The following is a 15,687-nucleotide window of genomic DNA, read 5'->3' on the forward strand; positions in this document are numbered from 1 at the left end:
GCCAGGAGGATACGGCGGGAATCGAACCCGCGCCCCAAAGCAACTTGGGGATCGGCAGCCGAAGCCGCTAACCACCGCGCCAAGAGGCCCCTAGACTGGTATCGATCTAAAAAATCGCAAAAAACATGTTTCAACCAATTTTTGATCTTTAAAATGCATTTTAACGAAGAAATCTTAAAATTAGAGAAAGTTTTAGGGTAGTTTCAACATTTGCATGGAAAAAGTGTTTTAAAAAGCATATTACACAAGTTCAGTTGTTTTGCAATCATTAGTTTTCAAAAACTGTAAGATTTGACGATAACAAAAATTTCAGCGAAAAAAGATTTTGCAATAATATATTAAGTTTTAGCTGTTTTTGGCGTGGCGTACTTTATTGACTTAGATCTAGAAATTTCATCCAATACAATTTCACAAATAATTATGTGGATAATATGATCTTTAAAAAGCATTGGTAAAAATAACTCTTTAAATTTGAGAAAGTTTAAGGTTTGGAAGTTTGTTTTGCCAATGTTTTTTTCAAAAGATATTTTTTAGGGATCAACTGTAGCGGTGTCTTTTACTAACATTTTCTATATTTTAAGCAAAAAAAGTACCTATGCAATAGTGTTTTGACTATGCCTCTTCGCCTTTTTATATCTTTATAGTAGAACTAGAGCGCCTAATTTCTCGGGATTACAAATTTCTCGGGAAACGGGAAATTTTCAACAAATTTCCCGGGAAATCACAGAAATTCCCGGAAAATTAGAAAACTTACAACAAAAACTTAAAACAACAAAATTGCTATTTTAAACACTTAATTGGTCAAATTAAATGTGAGGATCCATGAGTGCCTTGACTGCTTGTAAAAAAAACGTACCTATACAGCTTCAGGAAAATTTATAATTTTTCTAAATTTATAAGATGTCTTTCAATTCGTTCAAAATATAAAAAAGTGATTATTATTTTTGTTAAGAAGTAGCTATTAACACCATTAAATTGCTTTTAAATTTGTCAGTTGGAGAGAAAAGAATGATTTTAAAGAATAATTTTGATAATTAAGTTGAAATTCGAAAAAAATAATGCAGTTAATATGTTTTTCATGGCAAATATTTTTTCTAGAACAATTCTTACTGGTTTGAGCTCATGAATTAATAGATAGACATTGAATATAAGTTAAAAATCTGCTTTTTAATTAAAATACCATTTTATGCAATTACAACTCACAGTTTTCAAATATTTGGAGCGATTTAAAAAAAAATATGTTTGCCGTTTTCGGACGCCCTGCATATAATACGAAGTAGATTTTTATTGATTTTTTAATGATTCAGCCTTATAAATGACTTCGGTTAAAATAATTTTTGTTGCAAAAAATGTTTTTGAACTAATTAACGTAATTCTTCTCTTTATTCATTGGTACTTATTCAATTTTCATCCATAGTAAAAAAAAAACAATTTTTAAACTTTATTTTGATCATGGCGGAAAGAGGTACCTTATTTTCAAATGATTGATAACATCAATTTTGGTTTAAACAGCTTACCAAAATTACAATAGCTTATTTTCATTCAATAATATCGTAACTTGTGATGCCCCGCAAATGAACATGATCTATTGCCAGTTGTGAACGCCTCTAATAAATATCATCTGAAATAAACCATGAAATAATGTAACAGTAAATTGAATTTAAAAAAAATAAAGTTGAATTCTTTCTTTATTCTTTTTGTATTTAAAAAAAATTCCAAATAGATACAAAAATGTTCATTTCCGCTTGAATTTCGGAAATTCCCGGGAAATTTACAAATTTCCCAAGAAACGAGAAATATATTTTTTGCGAATTCCCGGGACGGGAAATTGGACGCTCTAAATAGAACATGTGAAAACAAGCAAAAAATTGAAAGAGTGGCTTTAGAGGACCTTAGGACCTTAAGAAGAGGAGACATGAAGAACCCAAAAAGCAATGTTAGCTATAGGAGGTGGTAGATTAAAAAATTGAAAGAATTATTAATAAGTAATTAATAGCAATTTATATTGACTACCATTTTGTAATAGTTATTTAACTTAAATAAGTTTAGTATGGATCAAATATCAATTACTTTGTGGAATACTTACAACTGTTTGAACAAGCTTTACAAATCTGCTAGTAAAAATTTAATTCAAGGGTTTGTACTTATATTTTTTTCGAATGTAGATTCTCACTGAATGATTTATCCTGAGTTTAATGAAACTGTATATGTTGTACTTGTTCGTTGTAGACATCAACTCAATATTTATTTTCCAAAACTTTAACAATAGTTTAAATATTTGCAAGATCGGGATTTTTACCATATTACAAATAAGTATTCTTTGCTGAATTTGAATGTTTTTTAACTTACTTTGTCATTTAGTGGTGTTCTTTTTTATATACATAGTGGAGCTGGGGGTCAGACGGCCAGGCGGGGTAAGACGGCCACCCCACTGTTTTACTAAGTATACTAATTAATATTACACTCAACCCCCGGTGGTTGGTCACTTTTTCGTTTGACACTTTTCTAGTTTGTACCCCGTTGGTTGGTCTAAGTCAAACTAAAAAGTGACGAACTGTCACTTTTTACACGGCGCTCACGCACACTATCAAAACAAACGTTTGGTAGTGTGTGTGAACCTCGTGTAGAAGGGGTGTCAAACTAAAAAGTGACCCCGTTCGTTTGACAACAGTTGGTGTCAAACCATCGGGGTTTGAGTGTACTAAAATGTTTAGCAATACTGTTCCTCATGCTTAATAATGCATATTGAGTCACCTTTGCCAAACATATTGCTTGAAATAGTATAAAAATAGCTCAAAATAAGCAAATAATGTTTGAACCTGAAGCTGGATGTAATTTGTTTGAATTATAACTTAGGCATTTTTGTTATATAACAATATGTATTCCTGTCTTCAAATATTTTTTCATGTTAAATTGAAGTTTTCCCTAGATTATGCCCCTCGGAAAAGTTTAAAAAATGCGATGAGCTATTTGCAGAAAATGTTTTAAAAAATAAGTTATTTAGGGGCAAGACGGCCACCTCCTCCGGGGGTAAGACGGCCACCAGTAATTTGTAAATTTTATTTGATATAGGTTATATTTTTGAAGGTTTTTTTTACTATTAAGGCATATTTGTAGATAAAGAAAAGCATTTGGGTCATTCCATCTCAACTGTGCACGAAATAGTGCAAATTTGAAAATTACCCTCTCCGATCCTACTCAAATTTGGCAGGGTTGTTGATACTATCAAAACATGCAAGAATCCCAAATTTCATCCAAATCGGACCACCCCCTCCATTTTTGTACCTCCCCAAAAAATCGACTTTTTGGCGATTTTTGTGCGAAACCCCTATTTTCAAACGGTGATAGCTCAGGAACCACAAATCTTAGAAGGTCGGTCTTAGACTCAATTTTGAAGGAAATTGGACGTAGAATCCATTTCCGAGATCAAAATTTGGATTAATTTATTTTTTCTACCTGTATTGCGCAATTGAAAACTTTAAACGGCCGTATCTCAAAACACCCCATCTTATTTTTTTGATTTGACCTCACCATCGTGTTCCCCGGCCAATTTTACATAAGAATCACTTATCGACAGAAAGGAATATGTTTCGTTCCAGAGATATCGAATTTTAAAGTTTTGAGTATTTGAGATTACCTACATTAGCTTCATTCGCCGCATATACTAGAAGCACTCAGGAGCACTTTTTAATAGTTACTACCTGATGTTGTGAAAAATGATTAATTTATTTTTTATTTTTATAATTTCACGCAATTTTCAAATAGCTAATACCTTAATCATTTTTTTGTTCAAGGAATATTTATTGGGTTATTTTGAATGTACCGTTTTTTTACGAGTTGCTAACCGTTTTAGAGCACCCCGAGGCCATGACTAGGGCCTTTGTCATGAGCGGTAGCATAATAGTGCCATTCAGCAAAAACTCCAAAATCTGCTTTATGGTTCAAAAGATGGATTATATTAAATCGATTTTTATATTGTGAGCCAGCTCCATTTCATTAATGGATGGTTTTGGTCAAAGTACACTTAGTAGCCGTATTGTGTTCCAAGAATCCGAAATGATAGAAGAAAAAAAAAACATTATTGTTCGGACGGTGTCTAAATCATCGCTACTAAATTTTGGGAACTAGCTGAACTTTGTGATTTTCTTACATTTTTCAGTTTTATACTTTCCAGAAATCCTTTTCCTACTCCTTGTGATCGTTCTTCACGAGAATACAACGTATCAACAAATTTTATTCATTTTAATTCATATTTTTTACTCAATAATGTATCGTGCACTTATTGTTCAGTAAATCTTGCAAGTAACAAGATCAATTGCATTTTTCTGCTCGCTGCATCTGAATCCAATTCTGCCCTGTACTGTGTGTCGTTATTGCTCTATCCTGTGGGTTAGCACAGAAATTCAGCTCATTTTTTTAAGCGGAAGCCTTTGATAATTTTCGAAGAAAATTGATCATCACTCTAAATTGTTCTGTACTGAATTCAATTTAACGAATTTCTGCACCAAATGTAGGGGAGAGTGGGGAGACTTGATCCCCGGGGACACTTGATCCCAAGCCTGTATCTCGTCAGCATGTGGGTAAAACAATTAGCTTTGTTCTAGAAAGTTGTGCGAAATTAACTATAACTCATTGTAGAAAACACAGAAAAAAAATAAAAAATGTTTATATTGAGTTACACACATTTTTCTGAAACGAGCTGCAAAAAACTTCCAAGAGATCTTTTTTTCTTTGTTTTGATATGTATAGTAAACACTCAAAAATTATTCAAAAAAATATTTTTCATACATGAATTGTTTGATAAACTTATCAACTCCAAAACCCTTACGCATTTGATGTTAAATTTATCGTCATACTATTTTTACAATCAATTGTTTAAAAAAGTGAGTTTAGGGAGACTTGATCCCTGCATTTTTATAGTCACTGGAATCTGCCTCAAGATTAAATAATTGGGCTGGGTTTTCATACATGGTTTCCTTTAGTATAGTTGTACATAACTTACTGCAGTTTGTACCTTTTTTCAAAAAAATTGTAAACAAAAATTTCCAGCTTTTGTTAACATGCTTAATTTTGGTCGAAAAAATAATATTTTAAGTTTTTAAATATTTTACATACTAAACTTGTTATATTTTGAACATAAACGTACAGGTTTTATGTGAAATTGCTGTAACTTATAGAGAATTAAAAGTTTGGATGAATAAGAAACATTTTGCTTAAGATTTCTTCAGAATGTTGAAAGGGGGATCATGTTACCCCTAACATTTTTAAAATGCCCGTTTAAAATATTTTTTTAAAACGCTTGGCATGATTCAAAGAGTTAATCTGATGAAATACCCTCATTAGCCAAACATAGATGAATGTTTAAGCTTTCAACTCATGCAAAAAGTTTATAGTTTTGTGAGAAATTGACAGAGTTATGTGCGATACAAAAAAAGGGGATCAAGTCTCCCCACTCTCCCCTAATCAGCATGTGCCGGTTGTTGCCTTCTTAAAGCGACTGAAAGAATTGTTGGTCTAAATCAAATGTGTTTCAAAAGTTACATAATTTTGAGGTACAATCATTGACATCCTAGTTTGCAATCATTGATCAATGGCGATTTCCATAACTTTGCAATTATTGGGATAATCGTTACCAAAAGGAATCAGCTTGTTTAGGGCACTATTCTAAACAACTTGTAAAAGAAATATTGTCAAAATATTAATAGCGACGCACAATTTATATCCAGAACGAAAAATCATGGCAAAGATGGAAGTCTTCACGTTAACGCCAGATGCCTACAGTGTTATACAGTTATTTTGCCCAATTTGCTAAAGATTATTTAATATGAAATCTTATTCCAATAAATGACCAGGTAGCAGTTATTGAACAGCGCTTATGAGTGCTTCTAGCAGATGCGGCGAATGAAGCTAATGTAGGTAATCTCAAATACTCAAAACTTTAAAATTCGATATCTCTGGAACGAAACATATTCCTTTCTGTCGATAAGTGATTCTTATGTAAAATTGGCCGGGGAACACGATGGTGAGGTCAAATCAAAAAAATAAGATGGGGTGTTTTGAGATACGGCCCTTTAAAGTTTTCAATTGCTCAATACAGGTAGAAAAAATAAATAAATCCAAATTTTGATCTCGGAAATGGATTCTAAGTCCAATTTCCTTCAAAATTGAGTCTAAGACCGACCTTCTAAGATTTGTGGTTCCTGAGCTATCGCCGTTTGAAAATAGGGGTTTCGCACAAAAATCGCCAAAAAGTCGATTTTTTGGGGAGGTACAAAAATGGAGGGGTGGTCCGATTTGGATGAAATTTGGGATTCTTGCATGTTTTGATAGTATCAACAACCCTGCCAAATTTGAGCAGGATCGGAGAGGGTAATTTTCAAATGCTGTTCCGCTTCAGCTGGAATGACCCATTTTCAATAAAACTATCAATTTTTAATCAAAATGCTTTAAACTACCGACAACATTCCTTACTGTGATATAGCAATACTCATTGAATAGTATGAAATCCTATCAAACTTTTCATAAAAATCGCTAATTTAATACTGTTTACATAATTTTGGTTTACTTATTCTAATCGAAATACACAAACTAATTATTTTGGAACAAATTTGTGTTTGTCACAGTTTTTCATCAAATGTTGTCGCAATAATATGAAATTCACAGAGCCAAAATATGAAATTTTTGAAAATGCATGTTTCTTCATCTAATCTAATCTAATCTAATCTAATCAAACACAAGCGCAGCCAGTCCGAAGAAAGCATCCGGGAAGAACTTATGGTTAGATTACGCCTCAAGTTCCTTCTTGTCATTACTAACGATTTTAATTTTTTTTTGCCGAGCTTCCGTGGCCGTGAGGTTATGGGTTTCGCCTTGTAAGCGGAAGGTGATGGGTTCGATTCCTGTCTGGCTCGGCAAAGTCAGATCCCTTCAAAGAGTTAATCTGCTCACTGGGAATACTGACCGGTAGGGGATGGGTTTCGATTAACGGCGTGCTGGATTTCCAATCCAGAGGTCGTGAGTTCGATTCTCGTACCGGGATGATGAAGTTAACGATTGCAGTACTTTCGAGAACCCGCGAAATGTATTACACTCATTAAAGCGGCACGGCCTACTGCGTTGCATTAACCGCATGAGACAGATTCTATGAACGGATCCCACATTTCATAGAACCATCAGGGGAAGAAGGAGCCGGGTACATACCGTACCAACTGGTTCGAGTTATTTATAGATTTTAATGGTGTGTGGTGTGTAGGGGATCGTTGGGGAAAAGATTGTTGTATTATATAGTAAATGACCTTGTGACATTATTTCACCACTACGGATTAATTCACTCATGGAGTATTAATCCCTCGGTGGCCAAATGGTCAGAGTGCACCCGACTTCCAGACTTCCAATCCAAAGGTGTGATGAGTTCAAGCCCCACCTGATTCTATGCGTTTTTTGTTCATAGTGAAAATTCAATTACAGTCGAAAATTTTCAAGGAGACCAGTCAAGAGTCGAACTCTGAACCTTCCGCTTATGAGGCGGGAGCCGTAGCCATTAAGCCGGTCTTTACAGGTACCGCACTACTGATACCATTATTTAATTATAATGGCCAATCACCCCATGCACTCGAACAGCGACACAAAAGAGAAGGAAAATAACATGAAAAAAACAGGACTGCGCGTCCCCACAGGCACCGCACTACGGATCTTTGAAAATGCATGTTTCTTCACATTTGAAACTTGTTTTTCTTCAACCAAAATAGTTATTATGTTCAGAGAAATCTTTTCAACCAACCATGTAGGTTTTTGGATGGATTTAGCGAATTTATTAAGTTAATTTATAGCACTGACCGTCTTACCTCACATGGGTGGCCGTCCTACCCCGCGTAATTTATATATATATTAGGGTGGGTCATTTTTTTTCGAAAGTGCTCGGATCCGGCTGGAATAAAGACCATCTTGTAGAGGGAGCCCATAGGGACTCTCACACCAAATTTGAGCTCATTTGGTTAAAAACTGGCTTGTCGCTCGGAGATTAAAGTTTACATGGAAATTACTATGGGAAATGCGCGATTTTACTTCAAACGCTCCTACAAGCTAAGCGACAAACTTTAACCCACACTTACACTAGGTAGCCGTGTCGGGGGTGGTCCTAGAAACATTTTTCTCTAAGGGTTCATGGTCATCCGTTCAACCCTGAGCTATATATACTATATATAGCTATATATATTATAAATAAAAATTGCTGAAAAGTAATGAAAATTGTTTTTTTGACCATCTAATTTATGTCATTTTTATAATGGACTTCTAGTCGGGTCCGGTGGTTTAGTGGTTAGCGTGGTAGCCTCCAAACCCCAGTATGGCCTGGGTTTAATCCCAGACGGACCCGGTGGCATTTTTCGAGACGAGATTTGCCTGACCACGCCTTCGATCGGATGGCGAAGTAAAGCGTCGGTCCATTCGCGAAAAAGAGGTTTTGAGTGACTCACCACACATAACGTTCGGACGCCTAGAAATGAGCAGAAACTTGCAACAGAGCCCACAAAAGACCCGGGGGTCGTTAAAGTGGATTGCTTTTTACTAGTAGAACAATATGTACGTAATTAGAGATCAAAATAATCTGTTGTGTAAATTTTATGAGACTTCTTCCTTAGGGTGGCCGTCTTACCCCCATCTCCCCTACATTCATTCATGCTAGATATGTTTGAGTGTCCATTCACAATCCGAGATTTCTCAGCACAAAATATTTGAAAGATGCCTTTTCGTTCTCAGCTGTTAATTAAAAGGTGATTAATGTTTAAAATTGATTTCCTAAAATTTTTAAACCAATTTCAGAGTTTCTCTAAAATAACATGATCCTTGGTGCCTTTTCGAAATTGAAAATTACTTCGGTCTTACTCAGGACAAAGATGTAAATATTCATCAAGATTTCAATTTTTAGATCCTAAAATATATTCCTGACACAGCACACCTTAAACCGATCCATAACTTTAGCCCCAAAGTTAACTACGCATAGGCTTTTGCATCTATCTTCGGGTTCAAACCAGCGAACCCTGAATTGAAAGTCTCGTTAGTTTGAAGCCAGAGTTCAAAAGGGTTCGTAACGTTTATTTCAGAGTATAAAATATAACAAGCTGCAGATAAAATAAAATAAAACACTAATAAATGCTTTATTTAATTTAAAGATTGACGCTTTCGTCACTTACCACAATAATTCAAGAAATGTGCACATTTTATGTTTTTCTTTTATTGTTTTCTCTAGGAAGCCATTAAATATTAGTTTATGCAACAAGTTGGAAAAAGAAGATTTGTTTAGCACGAGTTGTACATTTATCCAACGAGGTTTACCGAGTTGGATAAATACGACGAGTGCTGAAAAAATCAAGTTTTGCAACGAGTTGCTTGCAATATTTTTTTTTTGCAATTTCGAAAAACTCTACTTGAATGGAATTATAAGTCAAACATTCATGTGTTTAGTCAATTCACCGTTCAGAACACAAAAATATTGAAAATTATTACTTTTCGGTACTAGTGTGGAAAATTTCAACTTTTCAGCACCCATGTCAGTGCTAAAAAGTAGAACTTTTCAGCACTGGTCTGCCGTTCTACGCATAATTGTCCCATGTCATTTTTGGACGATTCTTTTAATCATTTGTAAGTTTAGTTTTACGTATATTTTCAGAAAAACACATAAAATCTAGTACTTTGTTCAGAAAATCATTGAAAACAACACCAAGTCTGTTTGTCCCATCGTTGAACTTCTACGCATAATTGTCCCACGAAGTATTTTCTATCACGAAATCTTGAGTTTTACGAAGCATTTTATCTTGTTTACCTGTTTATCTGCAAGAGGATTACAAATAAGGGCGATTAAATGTTAACCGGGGTCATAAGGGACATATAGGGCGAATAGGGACCCACGGGACAATTATGCGTAGAAACCAAGGGGCTGGAAACTCTAATATTACTTAGGAATACTGAGTATACTAACGATATTCCAGTATACTTGTTAGTATACTAACCGAAAAGCAATAAACTGTTAGTATATTAAAGATACTCTCAGTATATTGGTAAGTATACTGGCGATATGTAAAGGAAATAATAAGTATACTAACATATATTTTGATATACTGGTGAACATAATAAATATAGCTCTAAGAGTTTCCAACCCCTTGGTAGAAACACAGAAAACGATCGAAAAATTTCAATCGCGTTTTTCTCAGTTGCCCTTTTTTGAACATGGGACAATTATGCGTAGAACGGCAGTGGTATTGAAGGGTATTAATTTTCCGTTCAGTTATTTTTAGCAGGGAAAAGAAGGCCGTTTTATTTCTCCAGAAGGACAGGAAAAATTGACAGTTTCACAGCGGAATTGAAAAATAGCAGTTTATGCAACAAGTTGCAAAATGAAGATTTTTTCAGCACGTGTCGTACATTTATCCAACGAGGTTCACCGAGTTGGATAAATACGACAAGTGCTGAAAAAATCAAGGTTTGCAACGAGTTCCATACAACATTTTTTGCATTTCTGAAAAACACCCATTGAGTGAAATTATAAGTCGAATGAATGTTCATGTATTTTGTCAATAAATCGTTTAAATAAAAAAAAAATGTTGAAAAGTATTACTTTTCAAAACTAGTGCTGAAAAGTTCAACTTTTCAGCATTTGTTTTGCAATGTGTCTCTATTCGATTCTGTTATTTTAAGTAGATAAAAGAAGACGGGTTCGTCACGCGAGAATGGCAGGAAATGTAAGAAGTTTCAAGACGGAATTGCAAAAACATTTATTTGAGATAATTTTCTCAAATATTAAACTTGTCAGTTTTCCTTACTCCTTCTAAGATTTTCATCTAATAATCAACTTATTAATTTGACTTATTATTTTGCTTCTTAAGTACCGAAGTTAAGAATTAATTGATTTGATTAATTATGGTTTCTTTAGTATTAATAATTGTCCAAAAACACCACTCAGAATGCGTCCAAGCCATTGCAAGAGAGCCGATCTTCAGCAGTAGAGCGGTCCGTTCATTCAAACGAACCAGATCTCCACCAAGTTTCACGCTCCAGGCTAGACACTCCTTCTCATCATCGTGGGTGGGAAATCTTTTCCTTTCGGAAAAAACTTGTGGTGAAAACTTGCCTACAGAAATGATCCTGTGAAGCACAGTCTTAACTTGGATTAGGTTTCTCCCAGCATATGAGCTCACGGCACTGTGTTCCGATAGTGATGAGTATGACTCATACAAAACGTCTCTGTTCATGAATTGAGAGAAGCTTTTTGTCGTTTCTATGCGCGGGTACGGGTAGGACAGTTTACGAGCACGTGCTCGCCGTGAAGACGGATGAACGCAAACCGGTTCATTTGGCTGTCAGCTCGAAAGAAGTGAATGTTGTTTTGAATGAGTGAATTTTCGGTAACAGTATTGAACAGCCACGTTTTTTTTTGTTTTGGTTGATAAAGTTAGTTAATGCTGTGTAATTACGTTGTTATTTCATGTATTAATTTATGAATACCTTGTATTTTTAGGTAGTCATCAGTTTGCATCATCATGGTTTCATAAATTCCGTGTGCTATATGTCTACGACTAACCGTAAAAATGGAGTCATCTCCAGTAGGCACTTCGGCCACGACTTGCCGATTCAGGAAAACAACTTCAAATTTAAATGACAAGTAGTTGGCATTTTTATGACTTTTTTTTATTATGTCCTTTTCAGTGCTGGGACCTGTTTAGGATCGAGTCGGCTTTTGTAATTACATTTTTATTTAAATTATTAGAATAAACGCTGGATCGATTCCTGAAGTCTTGTTCTTCCTCTAGGTTCAAAAATCAACTTAACTGGCCAGTGGTTACTTACTGGTTTGGTTAGTTGATCATCTTTTAACTTAAACATTTATCACCAAGCCCGTTTATTTTATAAAAATATATATTATGTTTAAAGGGAATGCTTATTAGTCATCAGATAGGATTCCAGCATATGTCATTTGAGAAAAACTGAAGTCTCAGGCTTGTCTGTAACTTTTTCTACATTATTGTTTAATTAGTTAATACAATGAGATCACAAGTTATTCAGGGGTTTTCGAATGATATGTTTAAATAAACATTAAATAGATAGTTTTAGTCTGACTTTGGTAATGATTTATTCTTGACATTCCCTTCAAATCACTATGTATGTGCTGTGTAGTATTCCTATAAAAATATGTTCTTTGTTTGTTTCGAAATTTGTTACAAACAGTTCATTTACATGCACTTTAAAAAGATGATAAACAATGTTCATTATTTACGATGTGAGAGAGCCAAAACACAGCCAAAACGTAAAAAAACTTTACGTACATTTGGCACCAAACAAAGAATTTGTTATATTCTGCCTGATAAACTTGTTTGAAATGTCTGTTGCCCGTTCGAATGATCGACTGTTTGGCCAACGAAAAGTTGTTTGCATTTTTTGTGGGGTTCATTTATTAGGCCAACGTTGAGTTTTTGCCAAATTGATAATGCTATCAGTCTAGAATAGGAAGTTGAACTATTCATACCATACTTACTCCGTAAAAAATGGCAAATTTAGGCGAAGAACAAGATTTGCTCTCTAAAATATTTGATATTCTAAAATCAGAACGAGTGTTCGACCCAAAAGCTGGAGATTTGGTGTTTCCTTTCAAGCATCCGCAAGAATTGAAAGTAAGACTGATTGTAATATTGGCTCTAGCGTGCAAATTGATATTCTAGAAATTTTAGAGTTTGCTTTGTCTGGATTTATCAACCGCCGTACCGTGTGCTGGTTCTGCGGAGCGAGAAAACATAGTTCGTATGGTGATTCAATATTCTATCAAAACTGCTCATCCGAATTACCACAATGAGATGTACGCTGCACCGGATCTATACGGGCTAGCTGCTTCGTGGGTAACCGATGCGCTGAACGCTTGTCAGTAAGTGTTTTGGGGTTTGTTTAGTAAGCAACTAATAAACAGTTTATACATTTAAAATTACTTCACAGATTTACATTTGAAGCCGCCCCGGTGTTTTCGCTAATTGAATCGATGGTTTTGGAATATTTTCTGAAGCTTTGCGGCTTTGAAGATGGTGAAGGTGTTTTTACTCCGGGTGGATCGATGGCCAATATGTATGAAGATTTTCTCATTTGAACAAAAACTACATCACTTTAACAAATTGACAAATTTTATATGCTGCTTCAGGTATGCGATTTCGATGGCAAGGCACAAAATGCAGCCAGATATTAAAATACAAGGAATGTATGGGCAGCAATGCTTGAAAATATACACCTCAGAAGATGTAAGTAATAGGTTCATATATAAAATGGGATAGTAACTAAGACAATAATACTTTCAAGACTTGACTATCCAAAATTTCACGTTTAGAAGTTTTATCAAACCACTAAACATGTTGATTAGAACAAATTAATCGTACTAAACATACCGAAAAGGACTGAAAATCAGGTTGTACCATGCGTTTCCATCTACTTACTCGTTAAGTTTTAGCTCTTTTTTCCTTGCAGCAATAACTTTCACCGTTATATCATTATAATTATTTATTAATTATTCAACTATTCAACGCGATGTCTTTCAAATGAGAGATACATTTTTAGATTTTTCCAATACACATTTTTTTTGGCTTTCCTTTTCCACCCAGGCTCATTACAGCGTCACCAAGAGTGCCAACTGGTTGGGGCTGGGCGAGGCAAACGTGCTGAAAATCAGCACGGACCATTTGTCCCGTATTGATCCGGGTGCGCTGGAGGCCGCACTCCAGACGGCAACGGTTGGCCAGGACGGATCGAGGCCTCTCATCGTATCGGTTACGGCCGGGACCACGGTGTTTGGGGCGTTCGACGAGCTCGACAAGATTGCCGACATTTGTGCTCGGTTCGGCACGTGGATGCACGTTGATGTAAGAAGATATACCGCGATACGGCACGTGACTGCACGAAAACGTCGTCCATTTTGTGGGTTATCCTGGGTGGTTGGGTAATTTATGTCTTGCATTTTTTTTTGTTTTCGTCAGGCCGCATGGGGTGGGGCAGCGCTGTTTTCCGACCACTATAGAAAGTTGTTGCTGAACGGATTGGAACGGGCAGATTCAGTTGCTTTGTGTCCCCAAAAATTACTTGGTGCCCCTCTTCAATGTGCCATGTTTTTGTCACGGCACAAGGGTTTGCTGACTAGCTGTAATGCGGCATGTGCCGAGTATCTGTTCCAGACCGATAAGTACTACGACATTTCCTACGACACGGGTGACATGAGCGTCCAGTGTGGCAGAAAGGTGATAATTGGTAATTTAATTAATCAGATTTAATGTTGTCGTTTGTGTGTTTTTTTTTTCGTTACGCCTCATAGGTCGACTCATTTAAGCTCTGGTTCATGTTGCGTGCCCGAGGCCCCGAATGGTTCCAGCTGGCCGTCGAGAATGCCTTAAGCTGTGCACAGTATTTTCTGCGGGCAATAACCGAAAATGCCTTCTTCAAGCTCGTTCGGACAAAGTTTGAGTTTACCAATGTTTGCTTCTGGTTTGTTCCAAAAAGACTACAGCTGGCTTCCCGCAGCGGCCAGGATGAAACCGACGATTGGTGGGCCGAGGTTCAGAAGGTGGGTGTGGGTGGGTTCGTAGGCTGGCCAATTCCGAGTTGATTAGTTTTGCTCTTTATCTGTTTCAGGTCACACTTATACTGAAGGAGCGAATGGTCAAAAAGGGCAGTCTGATGGTCAGTTATGCTTCCCATCCCTGCAAAAAATTGGGCTATTTCTTTCGGTTGGTGGTCAAGTGTGTGCCACCCCCGACTACGGAAAGGATGGATTATATCATTCAGGAAATGGTGGCAATTGGCGGCGAGCTTTGAGGGTTTGCTTGCGTCATTTGATTGTACGATTGTTTGTGCCATTTTTAAAAGCTAGAAGATACGTTATATTTTTGCATGGATAAAATATTTTACAAACTATTACGTGTTACATTATTCTTCCTAAGAAACCCTCAAAACCCCACGTTTGCCCACGTAAATTTGTGCAGCAAGCTTGACCATTTTTAAAAGGAAGTCATATCACCCAATGTCTTTCTCAAATTAACATTATTCGAGGTGCTTTTAAAAGATTTGCTGCACAGAAAAAACTGATGGTAATAATATTCATCAGGAAATGGTGACAGATTTTGTGGCATAAGAATGATCAGTTTTACTCCAGAAAATGAAGAATTTTCAACAGTTTTTGATGAATATTCATCAGGATCACATTTTTACACATTTTTTATGTAATATTACTCAAAAAACGTTACATAATCCACCTTTAGGTGGATGGTGCCTTCCTCTCATTTATAGAGTGATTCCAACCCGCCTTAAGTATCCACATGGTTTATGGATCTCCCCTAACGTGATCGCAGCACCTAACAGGTCCTAATAAAAATAACAGACTACCTACAGACTTTTTGTCAAGATTATACAGACACGGCCATTGAGGAAAATGGCATCCCTCTACCTACACGGCTTTTTCGTGGCGATCAGACCCGACCAGTTGAGGTTATGTAAATTCAGACCATTTTTTAAACTGCTTGTAATTTTTGATAGGTAAGTCAGATCTTGAAAATTCTTACTCCACCTGAAAGGTCTTCTCATATGCTTTCTAAAAATATATAACATGTGAAGGTTTCATGCCAAAACCACCCTTTATACCATAATTTCAATTTAATATGAAACAGTTTT

At 35.8% G+C, this 15,687-nt stretch overlaps 1 protein-coding gene, 1 long non-coding RNA gene and 1 other non-coding gene across 3 annotated transcripts; 2 read left to right on the forward strand and 1 right to left on the reverse strand.

Annotated features, from left to right (window-relative positions):
• Positions 1-10,948: 10,948 nt before the first annotated feature.
• On the reverse strand, positions 10,949-11,156 carry LOC119768199. The gene has a single exon (XR_005278011.1). It is a non-coding gene; the product is annotated as a small nucleolar RNA U3 (small nucleolar RNA).
• Positions 11,157-11,400: 244 nt separating this feature from the next.
• LOC119767541 lies at positions 11,401-12,104 on the forward strand. Its single transcript, XR_005277581.1, has 2 exons — positions 11,401-11,445; positions 11,513-12,104. It is a non-coding gene; the product is annotated as an uncharacterized LOC119767541 (long non-coding RNA).
• A 397-nt stretch (positions 12,105-12,501) lies between these two features.
• On the forward strand, positions 12,502-14,903 carry LOC6044239 (cysteine sulfinic acid decarboxylase). Its single transcript, XM_001861743.2, has 8 exons — positions 12,502-12,662; positions 12,720-12,910; positions 12,979-13,104; positions 13,178-13,274; positions 13,632-13,889; positions 14,004-14,261; positions 14,336-14,584; positions 14,653-14,903. Exons 1-8 carry the CDS (start codon positions 12,537-12,539, stop codon positions 14,833-14,835), a joined length of 1,488 nt encoding a protein of 495 aa, XP_001861778.2. The 5' UTR covers positions 12,502-12,536; the 3' UTR covers positions 14,836-14,903.
• The last annotated feature ends 784 nt before the right edge of the window (positions 14,904-15,687 follow it).

Source organism: Culex quinquefasciatus, chromosome 2 (genome assembly GCF_015732765.1).
Source record: "Culex quinquefasciatus strain JHB chromosome 2, VPISU_Cqui_1.0_pri_paternal, whole genome shotgun sequence".
In the NCBI taxonomy this organism is placed as follows: domain Eukaryota; kingdom Metazoa; phylum Arthropoda; class Insecta; order Diptera; family Culicidae; genus Culex; species Culex quinquefasciatus.

Excerpts from the sequence above, each read along its gene's own strand:
- LOC6044239 (XM_001861743.2), top strand. The coding sequence starts at position 12,537 with ATGGCAAATTTAGGCGAAGAACAAGATTTGCTCTCTAAAATATTTGAT. Across the intron at positions 12,911-12,978 it reads GATGCGCTGAACGCTTGTCA|ATTTACATTTGAAGCCGCCC; the intron begins GTAAGTGTTTTG and ends ATTACTTCACAG. Across the intron at positions 14,262-14,335 it reads GCGTCCAGTGTGGCAGAAAG|GTCGACTCATTTAAGCTCTG; the intron begins GTGATAATTGGT and ends TACGCCTCATAG.